The 26,880-nt window shown below is 39.0% G+C and overlaps 2 protein-coding genes across 2 annotated transcripts; one reads left to right on the top strand and one right to left on the bottom strand.

Moving 5' to 3' along the window:
- Positions 1–439: 439 nt before the first annotated feature.
- pcm1 (pericentriolar material 1) lies at positions 440–20,239 on the top strand. Its single transcript, XM_026360393.1, is given in 41 exon segments — positions 440–632; positions 995–1,109; positions 1,415–1,663; positions 2,417–2,488; positions 2,490–2,744; positions 3,565–3,735; positions 4,808–4,897; positions 5,494–5,680; positions 5,888–5,997; positions 6,728–7,001; positions 7,082–7,232; positions 7,548–7,766; positions 7,990–8,162; positions 8,368–8,597; positions 8,769–8,911; positions 9,022–9,151; positions 10,298–10,468; positions 10,565–10,746; positions 10,907–11,098; positions 11,190–11,457; positions 11,841–11,986; positions 12,079–12,332; positions 12,710–12,890; positions 12,968–13,278; positions 13,620–13,781; positions 14,028–14,084; positions 14,276–14,448; positions 14,822–14,953; positions 15,625–15,754; positions 16,190–16,357; positions 16,485–16,582; positions 16,777–16,911; positions 16,992–17,192; positions 17,315–17,374; positions 17,490–17,640; positions 17,723–17,871; positions 17,968–18,031; positions 18,140–18,345; positions 18,488–18,580; positions 18,668–18,791; positions 18,959–20,239. Coding segments are annotated over 40 exon segments (6,384 nt in total). The 5' UTR covers positions 440–632; positions 995–1,013; the 3' UTR covers positions 18,985–20,239.
- asah1b (N-acylsphingosine amidohydrolase (acid ceramidase) 1b) lies at positions 19,849–25,306 on the bottom strand. Its single transcript, XM_026360395.1, has 14 exons — positions 25,150–25,306; positions 24,969–25,015; positions 23,325–23,415; positions 23,161–23,247; positions 22,989–23,067; positions 22,819–22,893; positions 22,679–22,724; positions 22,445–22,589; positions 22,268–22,322; positions 22,108–22,189; positions 21,101–21,232; positions 20,668–20,791; positions 20,491–20,547; positions 19,849–20,398 (listed from the first exon to the last, which is right to left on the bottom strand). The coding sequence occupies exons 1-14, from the start codon at positions 25,216–25,218 to the stop codon at positions 20,309–20,311; spliced, it is 1,179 nt and encodes a 392-aa protein (XP_026216180.1). The 5' UTR covers positions 25,219–25,306; the 3' UTR covers positions 19,849–20,308.
- Between the last annotated feature and the right edge of the window lie 1,574 nt (positions 25,307–26,880).

Below are 26,880 nucleotides of genomic sequence, written 5' to 3'. Positions count from 1 at the left end.
ATAGCTTACTGTTAATTCTTGCTTCGCTAACGCCAGCTAGATGGTTGTTGGCTTCAACTTTTACTGAGGCATTTAAAGTTAACGTTAGCTCCGTGGTGAGCAAGCTAGGTAACATTAGCCATTTGCATCAGTAACATTGGTTGGGTGATTGTTTTAAGTGGACGCTTCTTGTTGTTTTATTCTACTAATGGAGATTAAAGGCTAAAGTAAACGTTAACCAGTGGGTTAGCTGGTGCATATCGGGGTCACCCTGTGTTGCCATGGCGATTGTGATGTGGGATTAGCGTTAGTTAGTTAACACAAGGTTCAAAATGGTGAGGTAGCTGCTAAATTAACTAAGAAACAAGCTGGTTACGCACAGCCTCCATGTAAGGTTTGTCTAAGCTAACTGCAATGTATATACAGGTTATCGCTGTACTTTCTACCTGTTAAGCTAACGTTAGTCTCCCGCTAACTTGCTACATGGTGGAGGGAATGCCTCATTGTTTTTCCCCCGGGAACCAGAGCGGGCCATGCGCACAGAAACCCAACGGTAGCACGGGTCAGAGCTCACAGAGACGAGCCGCTGATGGTACACGGTTTACTGAAGCTGGAGAGTTATCGTTAGCCAAATTTAACAGCTTTCGTTATCGGTAAGATTTGCTGCCTCCATGTAACGATAACTGTTAGCTAGCTTAACGTTAACTAACGGTTAACACAGTTTGGTCTCATAAAACCGATTAATTTTAATAATATTAACGCCAGCAGTTATTTCAATGTAATGTTTTAATGTTTGGGCGTTAGCCGGGCAACTAACAGTGATTGAATGTCAAGTTTACCATCATTCTTGGACACTAACATGTTAACGTTAGATTGACAGGTATTACAGTAACCTGAGCAGGTTGTATGTTCGCCTCAAATGCACTCTTTATCTTCTTTTCTTTATTGTCGTTTTAATATAAACCTGCTAGTTGGCTCTGTGTGGTGACCATTGTTATTTTGTTGTGAATTCCAGCAAGCTGTAAGAGGGTGACATGGCAACTGGAGGCACTCCTTTTGATGACAGTGCAGAAGAGCTGCACAACTGGACTGTAACCCACGGTAGTCTGGAGGACCGACTCAACAACATGGTAATGGCAAGTCAGAACCTGAGGGAAACTGTAGACATGAATGGAGGTTTCATTTTCCCCCTAATGTTACACTGAAGGGGCTACTCAATGCTTTCTGTTATTGTGCAGCTAGTTTCAACATCATTTTGTAAATTCAAACTGTTAAGTACATGTTGCTCTGAAAAAGATGTCATTCTCTTGTCGTTATCTTGGTTTGCTGATCTAATTATATGTCTAATGTAAACTATATATGCTTAAGTTTCCTGTCCCCACACAAGTAAATATACATAATAATAAACGGTGAAAACATTTTTACTGTTTAACAGGACTGGGGTATGCAGCAGAAGAAAGCTAACCGATCCTCAGAGAAGAATAAGAAAAAGCTGTCAGCTGCAGTGGTGGAAAGCCGCTTGACTAATGATATTTCGCCAGAGTCCACACCAGGGGCTGGTCGCAGGAGAGCGCGCACTCCTCATTCCTTTCCACACATCAAATATACCACTCAGATGTCTGTCCCAGACCAGGCTGAGCTAGACAAGCTGCGTCAGAGAATCAATTTCACAGACCTGGATGAGGTAAAAAACTGCTGTGCTTCATTAGAAATTATTTTGGTTTGCTGTCAATATGTTGGGAATTTGCATCTCAGAAATATAAGTATTTGTTGGCAGAGAGTGGCTTGAGTGACTTAATTATAATGATACGTTATTTGTGGTTGTATTGTGAGCGGAAATAATGCTTTTGTTGCTTGACCTTATTGGCTTTAGTTTTTTCTCCAAAAGGCAAACTGTTGTCCTAGAAGCAACATACAGCAATGCCTTGATGAACAAGTTTTCATACAGATTGAATGTGTTTTACTACAACATGGTTAATGTATATGAAAATGCACACCACAGTTCAAATTCCTGTCAAGTCTCAATTTGTTCTGCTTTTTCATGATGCTTCAGCATCAAGATTTTATTTTGTCAAGGAAAATAAAATCTTATATTTCTTGTTGAGTGATTAAATTCCTTTGCGCTGTCGAGGTTCTCTAGCAGCCAGTAAAGGAAATGATAAGAGAACATTTTTAGTTTGGTACAAAGTTGTTTTTGCCGAGCAAATTAACCATGATTGTTTGCTCACAGTATAGTTATTTATAATGGTTTATTTGGTTAAAAACACTGTGTTTTCAACAGTAAAAAAAAAATGTACCTATTTAGGTAATTTAATTATATGCACAGCAAAAAGGTGAACTATCCATAACCTGAACACTTACAGGATCTGAGATTTAAAGATAAAATGCCCAGAATCTCAAGTTGTGTTTTGTCTCACGTTTATCTCCTCTTACTCAGAGGAGCATTGGCAGTGACTCCCAGGGACGTGTTACAGCTGCCAACAACCAGCGCCAGTTAGCTGGAGAGAACAAGAAAGCCCTACAACTTCCTACCTTTGCATGTAAACACTAACAAAAGCAAGGAGCTGCTCCCTCCCTCCTCTTCTGCCCCAGCCACCCCAGCTATCACTAAGGAAACCAAGAAGCAGAGCCCAGGACTTAGGGATACGTTAGCTCCTGTGGTTCCTACCAAGGAATCTCAGAGGCTGAGTCTTGGTGGTGCTGATAGTGGGCAATTGGTGCACAGAGAATATGGGAGAGGACAGCCGAGAATAGACAGCAGCCAGGTAATACTTTGTGTTGTTTGTTTGATTCAGTGAAACAATTAGATTTTTGTGTCAGAAACAAAAACATTTTCTGTAGAGAATGTGTTGCCAACAAATCAAGTAGAAAATGGTAACAAATTTTACTAAATAAGGAAAACTTTGATTTGCTGATATATCTGTTGATGGTGCCAGAGGAAAAGTCAGAGGATTGCCAAAGTAATTAAAAATCATCCTCAAGGGAATATCTGTAGGAAACCTTATAACAAACAATTTTACAGTTGTTAAGATATTTCACTCTAAGCTACATACTGTATATTAACCACATGGTGACGTAATAGGAAAAGTCAGAGGATCAACTAATCATGGTAGGGGCGTTAGAATATATTCATACACTGAAGTAGCAATATTATTTTGCGAACAAAATTTTTAATTAAGTTTATATGCAAAAATGTGCGGCAAGAAGTGATTCATTTTGTGTTGAAACACCCCAAAATATAAAAAAGATACACCAATTTTACATATAATTTAAACAAGTCCCTTTTACATGCACATGATGTATCATTGCACTCCAGCCTAATACTGTGAATCCAGAAGTAGGATGAAAGTGAAGTAGAGTTAGGGCAGCTGAAACTAGGCTGTATTTAGGGCAATTTATAAATATGCCACCCTTGGAGCCCAGTGAGTTTTGTGACCATCCCCCTCTCTGCCCTTGTTTAGTCTAATGTGAGCTGTCGCTACAGATCCTTGCTCACCTTTCCTTACGTCTTTCTCTTTATGCTTTTCTTTTACTCCTCTGAAACCGACACCCATACACCACCTGCCCTTTTTTGTGCACTCTCAGGTGGTGAGCAAATTGGTACAGATCCGTGAGTATATCAGTAAAGTCAGCTCCATGCGGGATGACCTGGTGGAGAAGAATGATGTGCCGGCAAATGTGGAGCGTCTTTCTCATCTCATCGACCACCTTAAGGAGCGGGAGAAGTCCTATTTACGGTTCCTGCAGAAAATGCTGGTAGGTAGATGATTTGTTTCTACAGCTTCACTAATTAAACAAAACCTTTTTAGATTTTACTATACTTATACAATCAAAAAGCTATAAATCCAGGTAAATATGTTGTATCATATGTAAATAATGTTTCTTTAGCTAGGTTATAGCTTAAATTCAACCTTTAGTTAACTGGCTGCCTGCCAGATATATATTTTTAATAGATATCTTTTTCTGTGGGCTGAAACACACTCAATGGAGTCATGTCATGTGATTATAAATTTGGCACATAGGGTTGTGTGTGTGTGTGTGTGTGTGTATGTGTGTTTTTGTCTTCTTCTTGTAATTATTACTTTTAGCATTTAGGTATCTTGAAGCACATTGTTTGAAATGTATAGATCTCATAGTATTTGCATGAGAGTTTTTATTTTTATTGACATTTCAATTCAGGTAAGTTAGCCAATGCATACAGGCAATTATATGCAATCTAGAGTTATTTGAGAAACTGCATTTAAAAACTTTATTTTGTGTTTACACAGCTTATCTATGTTTTATCATATATACTTACTGGACACTTTATTCGATCTTTATACCGGATATCGAATGTAATCCAATACAGCAGCTGTGCCACAAATTCAATATTTACCATGTTATAATTTCTCAGTTTTTCATAAGTTGTCATAAATGTGTTTATTACTGAGCTCACAGCGGGTGGTGGAGATGTACTGGTGTGCATATTAAAGAGTGGTTCTAATGTTTTGGCCTTCTCGTTTATTTTAAATTGCAGGGCCAAAACATTATAACCAACCCCAATATAATTCAGTTTCAGCTGTACAAAAAAGAAATTATAACCTTGTAAGAGTAGAATTCATGACAGCTGTATTGGATTACGTTAAATTGTACAGGTGTACCTAAAAATGTTGCCAGGGAATGTACATTGTTTGAATGAAACTATTTTAGTATGAGATGAATATAAGAAGTGAATATTTTTTGTGTGTGCCTGTGTGCCTTTTGAATCATTTTTAGTTGCTAACTTGTTTCTTTATAATTTTGTATACTTTCATATTTAGCTTCCACTTCCTTTCATATATGTCCTTAGGCACGGGAGAATGAAGATGATGATGTGGTGACACTGGACTCTGCAGTGGGCTCAGATTCACTGGCAGAAAGCACTTCTGTTAACACTGAGGTTCGCTCTTCGGATATCTTAAATGCAACAGTGTATATTTAATGTGTCAGTGCTCTCTGCTGTGCTGTCTGCTACAAGTGTTTAGGGTGACTCTATGTTATACAGGCTTTTACCGTAGGTCCTCGGTATGATGGGTGCCTCTCTTCTTACGCTGATGCACCCATCCCTCTGGAACAGGGTAAATCTGGACACATCAGACCACATGACCTTCTTCCATTGGACAGTTCTTAGCCCAGTTTTATTCGTTTCATCAATCTCCAATAATTTGACCCTTCTGAAACAGAAAAGAACATCTTTTCTATGACCACAGGATGTGTCTTCTGACATAGTTGTTTAAGAAATTAGAAGCTACTCGCTGCATCAGTTAGGGTTAAATAACGTTTTGGCTGCTGAAATATAATGCTCTTACCTGTTTGCCTAGTTAAATCCAGGTGGTAAATTTTCATTTTGGACAGGCAGTGTATTATGTGCCGTATCAGTATCTGAAAAGCCTCTTCTACCATTGTTTCATTATGACTAAAAAAGAATAACGGTGTTATTGTTATACATTCCAGTAGACTCAATGTTTCTAATGGTTTGTGGCTGTTAATTTGTAGGGGGCTAGGCCAGAAGCTGTGCGTGCTGACCAGAAGGAAGAGTTGGAGAATCTGCGTAAGCAGCATGAACTGCTGAAGAAAATGCTGGAGCAGCAGGAGCAGCTCAGGGCCCTGCAGGGCCGACAGGAGGCATTAATGGCTATGCAGCACAGCGCAGAACAAGCACTTGCTGTGATTGAAGACACTGGTGAGAAACAAACGGAGTCACAAGCTTCTTAATGGCTAAGGGCAGACTAGCAGATGTGAAGTTGAGTAATATCAACACTATGTGGTAGTTTTTTTTCCTTAAGGAAAAAGGAATATACGTTGTTTTTCCGGATAATAGATGTATCAGTGACACTATAAACAACTTAAACAAATATACTTGGTATAATTCTGTTTTATTTGTGATAAGTTGTCACAGAAACCACAGGCAGTGTGTCAGGCCTGAGCATCACATCGGAACTGAATGATGAGTTAAATGACTTGATCCAACGATTCCACAACCAGCTACATGACTCTCAGGTACACACTGCAAGTAGGCTGCTGTATCCCCCTAATGTAATGTCATCTATGAATATTAGATAACATTACCGATTTACAGTGGCAAGACAAAATATGTGAACGTTTAGGAATTTCGTGGTTTTCTGCATTAATTTCTCATAAAATGTGATCTAATCTTCATCGAAGTCAAAGAGTATTAAGAAATACAATGTGCCTAAAGTAATAACTCAAAAGAAATGCAGATCTTTCATGTCTTTATTGAGAACAACCATTAAAACCTTGCAGTGCTAGTGGAAAAAGTATGTTAACCCATAGACACTAAATTGACTCTAATTTGGAGTGAAATGTTAGCATAAGTCAACAAAATTGGTGTATTTGTAAAATGTTTTGTGGACTGATGAAACTATGTTGAATTATCTGGAAAGAACACACACTACTACATTAGGCATAAAAAGGACACTGCATATCATCATGAAAACATCATCCCCACTGTAAAGTATGGTGGGGGAACATCATGATTTGGCCCTACTTTGCTGCATCAGGGCCTGGTCAGCTTGCAGAAAGGTTCACATACTTCTTGCCACTGTGTTGTAGGTGTTTTTATTTTAAATATTAAAATTTACTTAATTTTGGGATCATATCAGTGTTGGTATTTTACTATATATAGATATATATATATCTGTAACATTAGCATGAACAGCCTTAGTCTGCTTTTCAATCAACTACCTGATTCATTATTTTTGTCTTCCAGACTAAAACGGTGCCAGATAACCGTCGTCAGGCAGAGAGTCTTTCTCTCTCCAGAGAGGTGTGCTGGTCTAGGTCTCCCCAGGCTGTTGGTCCACCTCAGCACAGACCTCTCCTCCACTCTGCCTCTGGCCCTCACACTGGGCTTGACGTTGGAGCTACAGCTGCCTGTGCCAAACTCACCAAGCTCCAAGAACTCCAAGACAAAAAGCAAACTATGGACAAAATACTTCAGGAGCTGCATTCACTCAGAGACCAGACTCTCAACAATAACTCATGTAAGTCTATTTACAAAGAATTTTTTTGCAAACTTTATCTGGCCTCTTTTACAACAGTTTGTTCATGTGGTTCCCTCCAGGTCGGGGCTTGTCAGCACAATGCAGTCTAAGTATGGGAGGATCTTCAGATTGTCCATCTGTTCTCTGTCCTAATGGGGCCTCGGTTTCCACATCCTTTCATCCTTCACTTACACAACACCAGGAAAGCTCCAACTCCACTGACAAACTCAGGTACACACAAAAACACACACAGTTTCAAGAGATTGAATAGGCAGGTCAGATATCAGCAGCAGGGAGTTGTATAGAGTGGGTGTGAGTAATTTAGGATGGTGTAGTATGACCCTGCTACCACATGCCCTGTTGTTGACAGGTTTCAGCCTTTGTTCTTGAGCAAGCCTTCCCGCTTCATGATGTGCTTTTTGTAGCCAGGGGAGGGAGGGTTGTAAAGGCATCGTCCTAGTGTGTCACGTAACCCTCTTAATTATTAAACCTGGTATACATTTGCATTCCAGTCACATATTAGTTTTTGTATGATACTACCTACAGGAAACTAAAGGAAGTCCACAAGCGTTTGAATGAACTGCGAGAATTGGTTCAATACTATGAACAGACCTCTGATATGATGGTGGATGCTGTCAATGAGAATGTGAAAGAGGATGATGATGATGAGGAAGAGGAGGAGGAAGATGAGACAGAGGAAAGTTCTATATTTGAGGCCATGTTTGACTCTGAGCAGGAGAACCGCCAGCCTGTGACTAATATCAGGTGAGCATGTAAATAAATGAGTAGTAATAGAAATGACAAAATTTTCTTGACTGGAGATGTATCAAGAGCATAACCAGTATGAACAGCTTATGTTAGAATGGTTTAATTATTCTAAAACTCTGCCAGCCTGTCATTGGCCTCATGTGTCATTACAATATGACACACATTTATTTATCTACTTTTCGCATCTATCTGTAATAGTCACTGTTCTGTGTCTGTTTAGAAACCCACAGCGCAGTGGGAACTGGACAGACTTAACTCAGAATAGCCTGACCAATGGACGCAGTGTGAGAAGCAGCGCCACTAACAACCGGGATGGTAGACTCAACACTGAGTGTGAGATCAACAACCGGTCAGCAGCCAACCTCCGTAGCCTCAACATCCCTTCAGTCATAGGTACTCTAATGCACACATTGACATATACCACTGTATTAAATGTATAAAGATCATACTAAAAGTAGTAAATGTCCAGTAATTAATTATCCATCCATTATTTTCTGTTTATAAAAGAGTACTACAGCAAGATAGAAGTCTGAAGAGAGCAAGCAACATGTCTTAAACAAAATGTAAATAATATTTCTATAACTTTGATTCCATTTAGAGTGCCAGTACAATAGGGACACATCTTATAATCAGGTGAAGGATGAGGATGAAGAAGAAGACTGCCTTGAAAATGAAGAAGGGGCACAGGCTGTTGCTCCAGACAGTGAGGTATCTGGTTCTAGTCGGAGAAGCAGCCTAGGGAACAATGGAGGTTTTGCCCAGAAGGCTCATCGACAGACAGCAAAGCAAAAACTGCAGCAGCTGCAGGAACTTGTGGCCATGGTTCAGGTGAGGTAGATGATATAATGAGAATATTATGTATTATTAACATAGGTGTTGATGTTCTTGATTGGCAGAATGAATGGAAAGGCTAACAAAATCCTGATGTATAGGATTAGGAAATGCTGCATTCAATATGTTCTTATCAAACTTGACATGTCTATGTTTGCCTATATCCAGAGTGATGACACAGATGCCACAACAGCTAATGAGGATGAAGCTTTACAACAACAGCCAAATAATACCAGAGCTACTCCAGCTAGGTCACTGGGAGCTGGATCTAAACAAAATCCCAGAGACCTCACCCTCTCCAGCAAGGCCAGGTACTCTATATAATAGCATAGTTATTTCAAAACATTATTTTGACTGTATTTCTTTTTGTGTGTTTTGACCTTGGTTAAATTGCATTGTATTATAACTACCGTGAACACAGAGAGAAGCTGTATGAGGAGAAGCTTCTTCAGCAGAAGCAAGAGTTGAAGCAGCTCCATGAAGAGCGCCAAAGACTCATTGAAATCCAAGGCAAGATCCAGGACCTCCAGTGGGCTTGTCCTGACCTCCAGGTACACTCATAGTTGATATGTAAATGCAATCTAACACAAATTTTATAAGAAGTGGATTCAGTAGTGAGAATTTAAAACAAATTTGTGAAATTGTGTTTTGAAAAAGAATTTTCCATATTACTACATGTTTCTTTAATGGAACTTTGTGATTTTGGTTAATAAGATGAGGACGACTACCTCCTCACTCGTTCAGTTCATAGCTTAAAGAAGGTTCTTTTCTTTTGTAAAGTTATCATCATCTTTGGCTCCTATTATTAGTAGAGTACCACAGGGCTCTATTTTGGGTTTACTTCTTTTTAACTTACATATGCATCTATTGGGGGACATGCTTAGGAAACACAATGTTTTTATTTTGTATGTGTATTTTTCTGCTGACGATACACAGCTGTACCTGCCTTGAAAGCTGGTGATTCTATTCATTCTCTGCAGGAATTCTCTGCTATTACATAACTTTCTCCAGCTGAATGAGGACAAAACAAAAATAATTGTTGGATAATTATTTCCAGGTTCCTTCCAGGTCAGGAACCTTGGTGTCAGTCTGGAGTCATGTTTATCCATACAGATTAATTCAGTTGTTATGGAGAGTTTTTAGCAATTGCTTATTATTTCCATACTTAAATCGTTTTTGTGATTTCAAGATTTGTAGGTTACCCATGCTTTTTTCGCATCACGCTTAGATTATTGTATTTATTTGTATTCCCCAATCAGCTCTTGCACGCCTCTGATGGTACAAAATGCAACTGCAAGTCTGTTGACCAGGGCAAAGGAATATGATCATGTTTCCCTGGACATCCGCCTTGCACCCTCCATTACCATTTTTAAATCAAAATCAAAAACATATCTTTACTCCCTGGCATTTTGAAAATGTCTGACTCTAGTTTTAATGTATGTATATGTTTGTTGAAATATTTTATACTGTGTTTTTTTGCTCTATTCAGCACTTTGAATAACTTGTTTATGTTTAAATGTGCTATACAAATAAAATGTACTTACTTACTACTTCAGGTGGACTGAATAATAGAAATGCCTCTCCATGTACAACAATTTTGTATTATATTGCATAAGTTTAGCCAGGTATAATAAACAGTGTAAACCTCTTGTTTCTGTAAAAGGTTCTGTAAAAATAATTAGCACTCCCTTTTCCAGTCATCTCTGTCCAGCACTGTAAGCCAGCAAGGTTTGCTGAGGAAGGTCCCGGTAGCAGTTTCTACTCCAGCCGCTGTTCAGGTTTCTTCATGTTCTGGACCCAAAACCAACTCTGTTGTGCTCAAACCCACTGCTCCAGAAGTAGCTACTTCTTTAGTCACTGACAATGAGGTAAAATCTTCGGGTTTTGCTAGTTCGATGCCACAATGCAAACCTTATGTTCACTACAGATTTAATAACTGACCCCTTCTATTCTTGCGTTGCCAGCAGCTTTGGTCAGAGATGCGTCGCCACCAGATCCTACGGGAAGAATTGCGCCAACGCAGAAAGCACTTGGAGTCCTTGATGGCAGAACATCAGAGACGCAGTGGTCTGGGTGACTCTCCTTGCCACATTGATGTTCAGGATGGTCTTGCTACACCACCACAAACTGTCAGTAGAGATGAAAGGTAAGAAATGTATTGTTCAAGGTGTCTGTTTCATAAAGGTCTAAATTAGAATTAATTAGTTTTTCATTTATATGACATACATTTCTTTAGTCTTTATTGGATATTACAGGAATTATTCCACAAATAACAAATGTGTACACTTTTGGTGATGTGTCACTAGGACAATGGCTACCTGGGGTTCCAATCCCTGTCACCTGGATGATGAGGATGAGGAGGAATATCACTCAGAGATGGGTGCAGAGGAGGAAGAAGAGCAGGACGAATGTTCAGAGAGCAGCTCCGATGATGACATCCATATCTACTCATCAAGCAGGAACCAGAGCTCTTACAGTAACAGAAATAATCAAGGAAGGTAAGACTATTCAGAAAGAGATGTCCCATTATCCGATACATATCTCTGTAAACTGGGTATGAAAATTGTTTGCTTAATTTTTTGTCTTCAGCAATCTGAAGCCTCCTCCAGCCTTCTCTGGTGATAGCAGCGAACATCTTCAAAACAAGACTAAGGCCAAACAACAGCAGCAACAGTCCAGAAGTTTGAACCAGTCTGTGAGCCAGCACGCAGGTGCACGACGGCAAGAAAACCTGCGCTGGGCTTCAGAGCTCTCGTTTGCTGAAGGGTCATGCCAATGGCAGGAGCAAGTCAGTCAGCTGCAGAGACAGCTGGACTTCAGCACCAGCATGTGTCAGACACTCTTGCAGGACCAGCAGGTTAGTGCTCTGAACAAATAAATGCACAGACACAGAATGACCTTTGCAATAGCTTTCTGACCAGTCTTTGGTTTGGTGTCTTTTACATTCTGTTGGTTACTGTCTACCAGTTTTATGCATATTTTCAATTTGCGCATAAAAAACCTGATTAGAAATGCTACCAAATACGAGACGTTTTTGTGCTTGGCTGAGGTGGAATGGTTGCTGAAATAACAAATGCAAAATGTGACAAATTGCAAGGTAAACAGAGAATAAATTGTGATATTTGTGAAGAATGTGACCTGTGTGAAAATACTGGTAGACCAAAAGAAACCTGTGTGTTCAGTTACAAACTGTTGCCAATAAGTTAACTTAAAATTGCTGTTTCCCACCTCCTTCCACAGACACTGTCATACATGTTGCAAACACTGCTGACAGGTCAGTACAGTGTGTTACCCAACAACCTGTCATCACCACAAGTCCACCTGATCATGCACCAGCTTAACCAGTGTTACACCCAGCTTACTTGGCAACAAAACAATGTACAAAGGTGAAAGCATTCACATATGTGCATATTCTACTTTTGTGTATCAAGTGGAGCAGCTTTTTTAGAATTTCTACATTCTCTTACTTTTCCATCAGACTAAAGCAGGTTCTGAATGACCTCCTACACCAGTACCAGCAGCAGCATCAGCAGCCGCAGCACCATCAGCAGCAGCAGCAGCATCCTCCTCCTTCCTCTTCATCAGCAGGTTGGCAGACACAGAAGCAGGCCTCATGCCATGAATCAAGCTCTGGCCCCTCAGCCTCTCCTGGTGTCTTCCTCCCCTTCTCCTCTACCCTGCATCCTTCAAACAACAACTTGTCAACTGCTGCATTATCTCCATTCCCTCCCAGTATGATATACTTATTGTCTCACATAAATAATTTTTAGGATTATATTCATTAGAGGTTTTAGGCAGAACATTTAAATGAGGCTCAAAGGACAGTGAGGCTGATATGACCTTATTTGCTATTTGAAAATCAACAGTATATTACGTCAGTGTTGATTTCTTGGCAGTGTCTTTTTTTCAGCATCTTTGACATGACTTGCTTTTACTTGTATAACTACTCGTATTTAGTCAGTGTATTTGAGTAAGTAAGTAATATACATGCACAAGTGAAAGGCCAAAAGTTCTGCTTTCTTGATTTCACAGATGTTTTTTGGACCATTAATATGCTAAGTTAACCTAATTAAGACCTTTAAGTTTTTTCTCACTCTTTTGTCCTGCAGGCTTTAACTTATATCCATTGTTCCCTGCTGCCATGGGTGACTTCCCTCAGGGTGCAGCAGGTCAAGCTTCTCCTGACCACCACAAGCAGCAATTAGACCCTAACACTTCAATCAAAACGGAATACATGAGTTTTCCTCCTCCACTGCAACGCTCACCTCTTAACACCACTACAGAAAGAGGGTATGTTCATCACAGTTGGTTAAAAGGTTTTTGTATTCATTTGTGTAACATTGTTCTTCTATGTATTTCCATTTTAGATCAGCTAAATGGCTCAACACCACCTATGCAAACAACACTGTCCAGCATCGTTCATCTAAAAATGAGCCTCAAGACTCACCCTCCTCCTCTCCTACTTTCACCAACCGGCACTCACGACCTATAGACTTTGACCAGGCATCACAGGAAAGTTTCAGCAGTATTCCTGGTCCTGTTGATCCCACCACCATTACAAAGACTTTCAAGGCCGGACACAAGGCCTCTGCCCAAGCCAACCTGGCCTCACGCAGCAAAACTCCCAATTCTAAGAGTCGCCGCAGGAAGAGCAAAGGACACAACAAGAACAGTGAAGGTATTTAAGTGGAAGCAATGCTCCACTGAATGTCTAGCCAAAAATGTTCCAAGGCCCCAAATTATTCCTTTTAAGTTATTGTTGGTGATATATAGACTGAATATTTTAGCTTTCAGATCAATAGCATCTTTCTTTCATTCCCAATTGTTGTGTGTGTGCGTGTCCTTTTGGTTGAGATAGAGGGATGCATAAAGTTGGAATAAATTGAGTTGAAAAACTAATATTGGTTGCACAACTGTTAAATTGGGCTGCAACAAATTGTAAAGGTTTATCTTTGTTGCTCCTCACTGTATTGAACATAAAACTTACTAATGTTAATTCATTCTTTGATGTTTCCTCAGGATATGAGAGTGACAGTGTTAGTAGCACTGCAGGCTTTGCCCAGGAGAGGGCAGTCCTATCCCGTCAAAAGGATCAGAATCAGAGTTTACTGGACAGGCTGACTCAAGAGAAACTAGACAGCAAAACTAAACCCGGGAATAAACGAAATGACCTCTCATCGGGTATAACTCAAACTACCTGTTGTGATAGATATGCACTCAGTCTCACCCTCTGGTGTCTGTGTATTTTGTTTTTACATACATTTGATATCCACATTAGCCTTTCTTTGCATCACAGTTTCTCTGTCATAGTTATAACATTTTGTTCCGTTTTATATAATTTTAGTTTGTTTCTTTGCACATTTTCCATGACCACATGTTTAATTTTGGGTTAATTTACTTTGTCACTTTAATTTATCTTACTCACAGCCTATGCTTGGAGAACACCCTTCCTCTCTAACAGAATTGCATGCACAGAAGCACCAGGTAAACTCACCATGCAGATCCAAGCATAATTTGTCATTTCCACTAAAACGGTCACCCAAACATCTCATGCATGTTCTATTTTTGTCTTAACATAAACCAGAGTTTCTGTGTGCAGACTATGATTTGCACATATGAATGAGATTATGCAAGTGTCCACCTAAACCCTACACTTTCAAATCTTGAACCTGTAGATGCGAGCAGTGACTTCTCACTTTTCGAGGCGCTGAGGGAGACCATTTACTCTGAAGTGGCTACCTTGATATCCCAGAACGAGTCCCGACCCCACTTTCTCATCGAGCTCTTCCATGAGCTGCAGCTGCTCAACACGGATTACTTACGGCAGAGGGCACTGTACTCCCTACAGGTAGGCGTCAGAACATTTGAGCTCTTATGGATACAGTGTGTTTTTTAGGCATATTTAACTATATTTAGGCTGATTTAATGTTAGCAAAAGTGTCCAGTTCTAAGTCAGTAGAGGTTTTTTTTTTTGGTAGAGAATATGTTTTAATGATGAAGAAAGGACTTTGAAGTTTTAAATCGTTTTCCAACATTTATAAGAATTTCTCATTCATTTGAAACATTTCATTTTTTTAAGGCTAATATGATAGAGATTCTTTACCTAATGTTTCTGGGCAGAACAGTCCAGCAGGAGACAATGAGCAATGATTGAGAGGTGTAAAAAGAGGGCTTTTCAGTCAGTTCATAGTTACAATATTCTCCCCCTGTTTCTTTTTCAGGATATAGTGACCAAGCATCTGGCAGAGAAAAGTGCAGCTGAAGACCAGTTGCCGCCTCTTGGTCCCGTGGTGTGGGCTGCAGGCTCTCAGTCTGAGCTGACACCCAGTGAGAGTCTAGCCACCAGTGATGCAGTAAGAGACACATTATTGCCTCCCAGCGTGGTATTCTCACAATTTTCCCATCTTGTTGGTTCCATTCTCTCTTATTTTCCGTTAAAGCTTTTGCCTGTTTTGAAGTCTTTTTCTCCAAATCTTATTGTCATCCTTTCCTCCTCCTTTCTTGTTGTTTCCTCTTCAACATTTTAATACAGCTTTCATTAGTTTTTCCTGTCACCCTTGTCCCTTTTCATCCTTCCTTGCCTAGCCCCCTTTCATCCTTCCATGTCTCTCTTTATTCTTTGATTTTTAATTTTCCCTCCTCCCATTTTCATTGTCTTTGAATTTAACTTGACAGCAAGACTTCAGAAGCCTGTCTGTTTAAAAAAATGACCCTGATGTCTTTGCGTCTCTTTTGCCAGATCAGACATGTGTTCTTTGTTCTTGGCCAAGGTCCCCAGAGTTCTGCTAATTAGTAGCCAAGCCTTTTGTCTGTCTAAATAATGGCTTTGTTCAAGAATGATGGATGAAATGTCTAATTTTCCATGTTTGGAAAATGGCAAGAAACGCTGCCATTACGTTTGTTTTAGGTACTGAAAAAATGCATCTTGCCTTGGTGTTAATCTGTGGATTTGTGTTTTAAACATTGATTTTCTAACAATCAGGACATTTAGGAAGTGGTTGTAACATGTACGGTATCTTGTCAGGAGGTGGTGGAGAAGAACTTGAGGCTCACACAGGACACAATGAAGAAGAGGGATGATGCTGAATCTATGGACAATGACAGCACCATGTCAACCTCCTCCAACCTGGAACCATTTGCTAACGATGACCTGGGTATAGTTACACATAGCCTTTTTATTTTGGTTGCAAAACTGTATCTGAAAACTCATTTGTCACACCTGGTAATCAGCTGGAGGGCTTTGCTTATTGCCATAACTATAGCAACTTACTACTTCCTTCTTTCTCCAGCAGGGCTTCTAAGGGCTTGTCTTGGTAAACTTGGTAAACCAACCAGTTTACACTTACAGGATCAATACTACAAAAGGATATCTCTCAGAAGTTTGGTATTCTCTGAGAGATACTCTGAGATTTGTGAAACTTTGGTATCATAGTTAAGGAGCTGGCATATTTTGTCTGATCCTGTAGTGTAAAGCGGGTCACAGGTGCATTAATATCCATTACTGTCTCCTCTTCTCTCTTCATTGATTTTGAACTTTTTGTATCCTCTTTCTGTCTCTTCTTGCTGTCCCTTCTCTGCTGCTCTGATAGGCAACACGGTGATTCATTTAGACAAAGCTCTGGCAAGGATTAGGGAGTATGAGCGCATGAAGCTTAAAGCTGAATTTAACCCCTGCACTGCCAGCACTGCAGGTGCAGCTGGTTCTGATGCCTCAAATGCTGAACATCCTTCTGCTAACCCTGCCGAACCAGTGGAAGGTACCCAGTCACATAGTCCTGCCTGATTACACCATGTGTATAGACCTACAGCAACCATTGTCTCTCACTAACCTGTTTAATTCTGTTTCTAAATAAAAAAATAAAAATGTTATTTGTCTGTGAGCAGGGGGTGCAGCTGGTGATATGCGCTGTCCACAGATTGACACCCAGCAATTAGATCGTCAGATCAAAGCTATCATGACAGAAGTCATTCCCTTTCTTAAGGTAGGTAACCGACCAGGGTGGATTGTAAGTTGGCTTAAAATTAAATGCTAAAATTATTGAATTTATATAAATATTTTAAAACCAGAAAATAATATTAAAATTAATGTCTTTCATATTAGGAGATTGTCTCATTTGCTACTCTGAATTTTAAATATTTATTTAAATCACATTGAATTGTTCACATTTTCTATTAGGAGAACATGGATGAAGTCTGTTCCCTCCAGCTACTCACATCTGTACGGCGCATGGTCCTCACTCTCACCCAGCAGAATGACGAGAGCAAGGAGTTTGTCCGCTTTTTCCACAAACAGCTGGGAGGCATCCTGCAGGTACAACCAGTGGCAGATTCCCTAACAGTTACAATATGTGTTGGAGTCTTTCTGAGATTTCACTCTTTTTCCTGTTCCAGGACTCTCTCAGTAAATTTGTGGGTCGTACTCTGAAGGACTGTGGTGAGGACCTTCTAGTGGAGATCTCAGAGATCCTCTTTAATGAACTGGCCTTTTTTAAGCTTATGCAGGATTTGGACAACAACAGCAGCATTGCGTTGGCAGCCAAACATAAAAATAAAAATAAGGCTGAGAAACCCAAAACAAAGCACAGTCTCAAGGTTAGCTGTTTCTTCTATATCTTTGTTTTGTATTTGTCATTCCATAAGATTAAATTGCTAAAATGTATTCATTATGCATACTTTTTTCTTTCTTTTCTTTTGGTGTTAATTTCTCCCTTTAGGAAAATACAATAGCTGGTTGTGATAAAACAGTTTCTCCAGCATACTCCGATGAAGACAAGGTAAGTCATTTTAATTCTGATAATGAAGTAAATAATAGCATTCATTACACCAGGAAACTGTGTTACAATACTTTCTATATTTTGTTTTGTTATTTTTCCTTTTCTTTTCTTCAAGGATCAAGATGAGGCTGAGCAAGAAGGTGATTCTACACTCCAGGAGCTTTACCTGCAGACAGACATGAAGAATGGCCAGAGCAGTGAGGCCTCAGAGGTTGAAGAGGAAGATGATGAGGAAGGGGATGGGCAGAGAATGCCTCTTTCAATCAGTGAGTATGTCTGCATGTACAGTTTATATATGATTACATACATTATATTTATATCTAATTCTTGTTCTGTCTTTTATTGCAGGTCTTTCCAAAGCAGAGACTCAGGCCCTGACAAACTACGGCAGTGGGGAGGATGAGAATGAGGAGGAGGAAATAGAGGAGTTTGAGGCTGGACCTGTAGACGTACAGACCTCCTTGCAGGCTTCTGCTGATGGACAGATGGAGCAGGAGGTCACAGCCACAGTTAGCCACAAAGAGAGATTGTTTTTCCTCATAAACAACTGTGGGCTTTTCTTAGTCTGACCTGTGTTATGTGTTCTGTTACAGGGAACAACAGCTACTGAAGCCCAAGAGACAAAAACTGAACAGAGGACTTCAGAGAATGATGACGGTGAGAATTTCCTTGCCAACTAGTAACACTTCAGAGTGGATTTTGTGTAATTACAAATCTTCAGATGCCTTGTTTGTTCCACACAAATCACAAATCTTTGTCTGGCAGAAATCAAAAAGTCACTTTTGACTATGGATTCTGCAGTGGAGGAACAAACCACAGTGGAGTGCCAGAGTCTTGAAGAGGAGAGTAAAGCTGGGGCAGCTGCTGCTTCAGAAGAGAACTCTGCAGTCTTTCATTGTCAGGACGTCCCCAAAGAGTCAACTACTAGTAGCAGCCCTGACACAGACTCACCCGTCATGATCAATGTAGATGTAAGTCCAAGGTTAAAGCTGAAGTTTCATTAAACAACAGGGTATCCACTTTAATTTATACCAAAGGATGCAGTTAAGATTAATGCATCATTGCTCATTAGTAAAATGCATGTTTCTTATTTTATTTATATCACTGATGCAGGAGATGGGCTCAGGTAACACCAGCCAGAAGTCTGATGAGGAAGACTTTGTCAAGGTGGAGGACTTACCATTGCCGCTTACTGTCATCTGTGAGGTGTGTAACAGTTCATAAAATGTAAATGTGTCTAATACCTGGAGTAAAAGGTCTCTCATCTAACGAGACACTGTGTTATACTGTTAGGAGGAGCTTCAGAAGAGGATAGTGGAGGAGCAGCAGAATAACAACCTGTCTGTAGAGATCCTCAGTGGGAACACTGAATCGCTGACTGGGCTGGTGGGAAATGCACAAGCCCTGAAGGAACCAGGTATGGATTACAGATTTGGTTTTTTGCTAAACACCCTGCAAAAGTCTAAACCACTATCTCTTGGTATCACGTGTACATCCATTCAGCTCTGAGCTGCTATTTTGCAAATATATAATGTAATACTTGGACCCTTTTAGAGTTAATTATATTTCCTTTGTCTTTTTCAGACACCGTTGGTGCCCAGAGTGTCTAAAGAATTAAACAGATATCTCAAAATCTATCGTTTTAAGCAACACTATACTTAAACCTTCAATATGTTCTGGATCTGATGATTCTTAATCTGCTAGTGTAAAGAGCAACACAGCTGTGACTGGCATACAACAGACACAGCTAAACCTCTACACTTAGTTCATTTTATTCCTGAATGTTTAATGTGATTTATTGGTAGTCTGGGGTGGGGTTATCTCTATGCTGCTGATTACTGACAGTTAAGCCTCTGAGTCTTTATAGTAATGAAACTTCTGTTCAGATCCGCCTTAGTCTCCTTCTTTGTTCTGGGATCAGTTTGACATGAGTTGTGATCTTTTTTTTTAATGTTTTATTTGTCTTGGTCCTGCCTTACTGTTGTACAACTTGTCTTTCCTGCACTTAATTCCTAATTATAAAGAGATTACAGTAGGAAGTTGAGCTGTAGCCCAGCTGAGGTGAGCAAATTGTTTCCTCAGCTTGAACAATTTATTTCCTTTATATCAGAGCTTAAAGCTCACACTTAACTTTTATCCCTTCAGACACATCTTTATATGCTGTTTTGTTCTGTTCTGCAATGGTTAGTCTTAGTAATAAGTTTTAAATAATAAAATGCTCAAACTTTAAAAAAAATATATATAGTGAGTCTTTTTTTGTGTGTAGTGCCTAAACATCTATCGATCTCCAAATGTTAATATAACTGCAGGTAATGCCAATGCTGGATTACCAATCAGGCAAAGGCCAAAAGTCAGGATGATTGTATGTACAATATTAAATAAATCCTAGACCTATTAACTTCTGCACTGTACTGCAATTAGAAACTAAATTAAAAAAAAACAATTAATTCAGTTCAGTAATACAAGCAGATCTGTTAAATTTGGGAATGATTTTAATATCCATTAATATCCATTTTTAAAAAGTTGTCAGCAAATTAGGTACAAATAGAATTATTATATTAACAGTCAGAAGTCAAGTGGTGACACTATCTTTAACCCTCGGGACCCTCTAACACAGTACCTGGTGACAAAACGGTGAGATCCATATGTCAGATGATACACGATGACAGTACAAATAGCTGAGAGAAACCTTTTACAAGTCTGACACTCACTTTGTACCAATTTCAAGTCAGTAGGATTTAGTCAAAGCTTTAAATATTCCTGAACTGTTTGAAAAAGGAAAAGACAAAATGACACGAGCGAAACAAACTTTGGTTCAGAACATTTGTAGTTGTGCAAACACAACTACAAAAAAAACAAAAAAAACATCTGGTGTTTTGTTCCAAGATCCATTTACAAATGGATCAGAATTCAGTGCTAAGGGGATCAACTGGATCACCAGGGCATGCATGGGTCCGGGCAGTCACGGATATACGACTCCAGTTTGCCTTCAGACACTTGCATCAGTGTTGTGTATGTGGTCAACTGAAAAGGCACAGTGAGAAACAAAGTGCTGTTCAGACTGAAATTATCTGCCAGACTTTGAAGTTCGAAACACAGCTCGTCATAAATCTCACCTTGTTTAACACCGGTTTGGTTGAGAGCACATCATACATGGTCTTCAGAGACATGTTCTAAAAACAAAAGAGGGGAGATCAACTGTGTCTTAGCACTTTGCATAAAACAGGAATATAATTTGAAGTGTAAAATCGCATGACTGGGATAACTTCAGAAAGACATCTGTGAGAACTCACCGCCTGTGTGGTCTGGTTCATACACTTCATGGCAGGAGTTCTGCGATCATCCAGGAAAAAAGGCTCCTCCCAGTGGTCGTAGTTTGTCTCCAGGACGTACCACCGGCCCAGCTTCAGGTCAATCCTGGAGAACAACATTTAAATAACACCCTCAACATGTCACAGAACTGCTGACGAACTGATTTGTGAAATCAGATCACACGGTTTTGTCAAACCGTGTGATCTGAAACCAAGTCTGTCATCACTTCCTAATTACACAAGTGGTCAGAGTTTCACGAGACAAACATCAGGAACTGCTGAGGAAACAAACTTTATACTGAGATACAGTTTATCAGTTATTACATTTAATCTTTAAATCCCAGCCACATGTTTCTGTATTCAATATCCAGCAAATATTCTGTATTGTTTACATTAAATAAGCTCCAGTACTTACTCCAGGATATTAATGCTGAGCTCTCTGGACCTGGTGATGATGCAGCCCTGCTGTGTTTGGTTTCCTCCCAGGATGAAGTAGGCTGGAGCGAGCATCTTCGTCTGAGCCAGGTGTTTTTTGGCTTCCTCGTAGCTGATAATGAGAGAGGACTTTATTTTTGGAAAAGAGAGACATTGTCACGTGACGTGCAGAAGCAGCCAGAACACAAATCTGGAACCGGCTCAAACTCTAACTTCATTTAACATCATAGCATAAAAATGTGTCTACACTTTTTATCAACTTAATTTTGTGACTGACGTGTTTCAGTTTCTAAGCTTGCTGTTATTCATTAAATCCTATTTGTCTTTTTACAATCACTTGTTATTTTCTTATCTTAATGTTAAGCATTTAAAGTGACTTCAAAGGATCAGGATTTCATTTTCTGCACACTAAAGGTTCCCTGTGAACATTGGACTGTTTCAAACTGGTTTGTTGACATTTCTTTATCACTTATTTGTATTGTCTAAATCACTAAGACCTGACAAACACGATGATGATTTAGAGAAAAAAAAGATGTCTTCACCCTAAAACTTAGATTTTGTAGATCAGGTTATGACTCTTTTCAGCACTAGTGGTAACAGAGTACATTTATTCAAGTACTGTTCAGTTTCTGAAGTTCTTTACTTTTCCATTCTATGTAACTTTTACCTTTATTCCCCTACATTTCATAAGGATATATAGATGCAAATTCACAATAAATATAATCGGCTAATAAATAAAAATGTACTACTGCAGATTAACCATCTGGCAGTACATAAAGTTATTAAAATGATCTCTGCCTTTACCAGTTGCGTAGTTTTTGTTTCAAACCAAGTCTCTAGGTAACAGAGATCTTTGGTCCTCATTTTATTAATTACTAGAAACAACAGATTTTCTCCATTCATGCTTAGTTTCACTTTTGTGAAGCCCCTGACATTTGCTTTTTTAATTGCTACAAACTAAAGGGCAAACTTCTGAAGGAACACTACCTGTTAGCATTTTCTAGCACAGAGCGAGTGAGAAAACTCATCCACATCCCGTCTCTCTGGCCCATGATCCACTCCAATATTCCTGCATGTGGCCACATCGAGAGAGTCATTCACTAATCATGAAACATACTGCAGAATTCTTCTCTAATGCAAAACTCACCAATGTATCCTCCATCAAGGCTGAAGCGCTCGTTCATGGTGAGAGTGAATGTGTGCTAAGAGGAAAACAAGATAGATGTGTTTAATCTTTATTTTATCTAGAACTGGAAGACGTTTAAAAGACCCAAATAATCTTTTATGCTCGCTGAGTCTTATTTTTTAAACTAAAATCACTTACAGGCTTGATGCCGGTCAGCATGCCAACATATCCAGCAAAGTTTGTAGACTTGAAGACCGTCTGGTTCTTTCTCTTGAAGTCGAGGTTGACCACTAGAGGCTTCAGTTTCTCAGAAATGGTCCAGGACTTGTTCTTCACATCCCAGCTGTGAAGAGGGACAAACCCGTCTCGTGAGATGTAATTTCACCAGATCCGAGACAAGACTGACAAGCTTAAATATTATGATGTTCTTACCCCAGAAATAACCCGAAATCCAGATTTCTACCATGAACGAGGTTACCTGCATAAGGACACAGACAAAAAAAACATGTCAGTAGTCGTCACATACTGTGTTCTGTGTGGTAGCACGGATTCATTAAATTCTGTCCACTCACCCTTATTGTCTTCTGCAACAATCGATGTGCACACAGTGAACACCTCATAGAAGATGTTGAACAACACAACTTCACCTACATTATAAAAATAAATACATTTCTATAAAAAAGACTGATCAGACATTTTCACAAACCATTGCTAAGTGTAGAGTTGGTAACAGTTTTCTTACCGAGAGGAACCCCCGAATCGGTGGAGATTCCTTTAATTTCTTCGTTAAATGGGTATGGGAGAGTGTTCACCATCAAAGGCTGCAGAACATTAAACATTTCAAATAAAAATCACAATAAAAATGTTTCAGTGATTCTAAAAATAACATAGTTCAGTGGAGAAGTGAGTCTCACCAGTGTAATGTCAACCAGCTCTATCAGCTTTCCACTGGGCACAAAAGCATTAGCTAAATCTCTGATGGCCTGAATCATGTTGACAAGCTGAGAAGAAAAAGAATATAAGTTGAAAAGATGTAATGTGTGACATATTATTGTAAAGTACTTGATTAAGTTCTTACATCTGTTTTTTTGTCAGTAATCAAAGGCGTCCATCTCTTGCTGGGTGGTAAGTCGAGGTCCACCGTGTACCAGCTGACGGGGCCTCTGAACCTGGTCAGAAAATAAAATTCCTTAAAATTTCTGAAACATAAAGGTGCCAGTGACAAACATCCTTCTTATGGTGAGACTTTCATTTATTGAATATAGAATCAAGCTGAGCTGATGTATGATTCACAGGAAAACAAGTAAAACACACTTTAATCCCAAATAAGTTAAGTGACTAAAGGCTACTCCAGCTGTTTAGTACAGCACTTCCACATATTTGACAACTTGCAAGAGACGGATTAAAAAAAAGAAATGTCTAAATCGTTACAGACTTTTGATTCCACATCAAAGGTCGAGCTCGAGAATCTACACTTCCCCTGTAAGTCAATACAATGTTTTGGTTAAATTCTAACTTCTTAGTAAACACCCAGGACACACACCTGTTAAAGTCCATGTGCCCTGTTTGACATGCAGGTGTCCTAGCTAACTATCAACTACTAACAACTTGATTTAGTATTTTATATACTAAATATTATTTATTGCAGAAAATGAAAATAGTAAAACATTAGCAATTACAAATCCTCAGCACATTATGAATTTGAAGTTGTCAGCTCAAAAGCTTTAAAATTGAAATTCATTTAAATGGAGAAAAAATCATCCCATTTAAAAAGTGAGAACTAGTGAATAAACGAGTAAATCAAAGTTGAAGCTGAGACATTATTGGGGTTATTTATGATGATTCAAGAAATTTCCATCAGAGTTAAGAAACACACTATTGTCTGTGTGATGAATGAACTGATTTAAATGTGTAAAAGAAGTAAAACTCTACAATTAGAGCAGCATGATTAAGGGTAAATTATGTGACCTTTTCTAATATTTATTATAGCTATAACTTTTGATCTTGCACTCGCAGGAAACTCCAAATCAATCTAATGCTGTGTCCAGCCCTCCCTCCGCCCTGCTCTGCTGCGCTCCACCACTCTCTGCCCAGTGCTTTGGGTAAACCTTGTTATGAAATTACAAAAAATGAAAATGCTCCAAAATCACTAATCAAGCAGTAATAATTGAAACCATCTGATCTGACACTGAAACACTTCTAGAGGCACATATTTGTGCACTGCTGGCTGTGTTGCCCGATGAGTCAGCATCTCTTCACATGAACCTTCATGTATCAGAGCACATACTTAAAGTATTACACACACTGTATATTTAGGTAGAAATATGTTTTGTAACATATCATGATGCAGAGAGGTGCTTTCAGTGGCTCCTGTGACCAAACCCATTGAAGAGATTTGCAGCAGAGCAGAGATATTCCCTTCTAAAGGCTTTTAAGCGAGGCTCACCCTGTCAACCAATCAGAGAAGCTCAATTCTTTCTGCTTGAATGGTTTCTTTTGGACAAATTCTTGCAATTATATTTTAAATGTTTAAAGAGTGGACCAGAGGTTTATGTTTAGCATGTTTAGAATTTCGCTGGTAAGATTTACGAGGAGTCAGTGAAGGCAGCAGAGTCCGGTGTTACAAAACAACAATCACTCGGCGAACTTGCTAAATACAGTCTTTATGTTGTGAAGTGTTTTGTCTTGATGACAATCTCACACACCGACTAACGTTACTTACGTGGGGCCGTTTGGTGGATACATGTGTGTTCGACAGTCCTCTGTGTACTGCAAATAAATAAAAACAACGTTGAGTGTTTCTGTGTGACTTCACAGTAAAAACACGAATATAGTCAACGCAGTTCCACAACTCGTTCAAGCGTTGTCATATGATAAACAGTACACTGGAAAAAAAGACTTACTGGTGGTATGAACTGTGCCGAAGTGACACAGAGAAAAGCCGCTGATAACAGAAAAACACAGGACCTCATTTTTGTGAAGATTTGTCCTGAACACCTTCGTCCTGCAGCAGTTTTATGACATGAAGTTTACTGCGGAAGCCGCTGCTGTTTACCTCGTGACGGCGAGCTCACTTTTATGCAACAGGGGAAACAGGAAGTGACCAAAACGATATAAAACAACGTTTCCACAAATACAGGAGGAACAAGTCCCATTATACACATTCAATTTATAAATTATTTTATAAAAATTAATTTACTAGCCAAAAAGCGACAGCATGTGTCCAAGTATTTTATAAAATGATACACGCACACCCCCCGAAAATGATTTTTCAGATAGTGGAGTTTTCCATGCGGAAGTGAAAATAAATAACATAATCATAATACAGTTGGTTGAATTTATTTCCTTGTATGACACCTGCTATTTCTATTTAAAGAGTGTCAGTAAAAACTGTTTCTTCTGCTTCACTGGCTCACTTTACATAGAGGTTTAATGGTTTGTTAAATACCAGTGCAGCAGTGGAGAGTAACTAAGTAGATTTACTCAAATGCTGTACATCTGCTCACAGTTTTAAGACATTTGTACTTTGCATGTATATTTACATTTTATGCCACTTTATACTTAGTCTACATTTTGGGGAGATATATATTACTAATATATTAGTTTTTTTTCCTTCATTATTTAGATATGTAATTATTTAATAGACCCAGTTACTACTTACTTTTCATATTAGTATTCCCCATTAACAACATACAATAATATACACTGTCCTGTTTCAGATGCCTATGAGTTACAGGTCCTCTCAAAATCCAGATGGATTTACTTAAGGTTCAATTAGATAAATATTTCTTTAAAATAATGACTGCATTTTATATATTTAAGTAAATTTGGAGCAGGTCCAACCTCTAGGTTTGGAACTACTGGGGTAGTAAAGTTAACAATCTAATTGTGTAATATTTAGAATTGTCTTCGGAACAAGACTTTAGATTTTACAAGATTTTACTTGTGTCTCACATTGTTGTATTGTGCCTTTACACAAGTAAGGAATGTAAGAAATCTACTACAGTTAATACAAACATACATCTACAGTTCATGTGCAGCATTAAGATTGTAACTAATGACCCTTTTAATTAACAATTTGTTGATGGTTTTCTTGAATGAATCATGTTTGGTCTATCTAAAGTCCAAAGTCATTAATATTTCTGTCACACAAGACAATGAAAAGCAGTAAACCCTCACAGCTGATGAGCTGGGACTGGGATGTATCTGGCACCTTCAGTCTGGGTCTGTTTTTCATTGTTTGGGCCGGCCTCTTGTTTTCTTACCGAGGGAAATCATAATGCTACAGCACGCAATAATAATTTTTGTTGCAGATGTTTACAGAAAGCCATTTTCTGCTTCAGCATGAAAACAGCCCATAAACATCATAAAGAAATGATTTTCTTTTTCACATTTTTCTGAGGTCAGAAATCTAATTCCCAACTCCATCTGACAATTGTGGGTTAAACTGATACCCCAAGAGCCAGGCTGTAAGCCTTTCCAGAGTGGAGGCTGTTACAAAAACAGTATAACACCCATGAGGTAGGGATAAGATGTTCAAGAGTCACATGTTGGTGTTCACATAGCTTTGGCTATGTAGTATACAAAGAAAGATGGGGTACAAAGTAAAACTATGTTAGGTTTTTCAAAAGCAC

The sequence above is a fragment of the Anabas testudineus genome, chromosome 1 (assembly GCF_900324465.2).
Source record: "Anabas testudineus chromosome 1, fAnaTes1.2, whole genome shotgun sequence".
In the NCBI taxonomy this organism is placed as follows: domain Eukaryota; kingdom Metazoa; phylum Chordata; class Actinopteri; order Anabantiformes; family Anabantidae; genus Anabas; species Anabas testudineus.
Note: the sequence above shows the minus strand (reverse complement) of the source record. Positions and strands in the feature narration are given on the sequence as shown.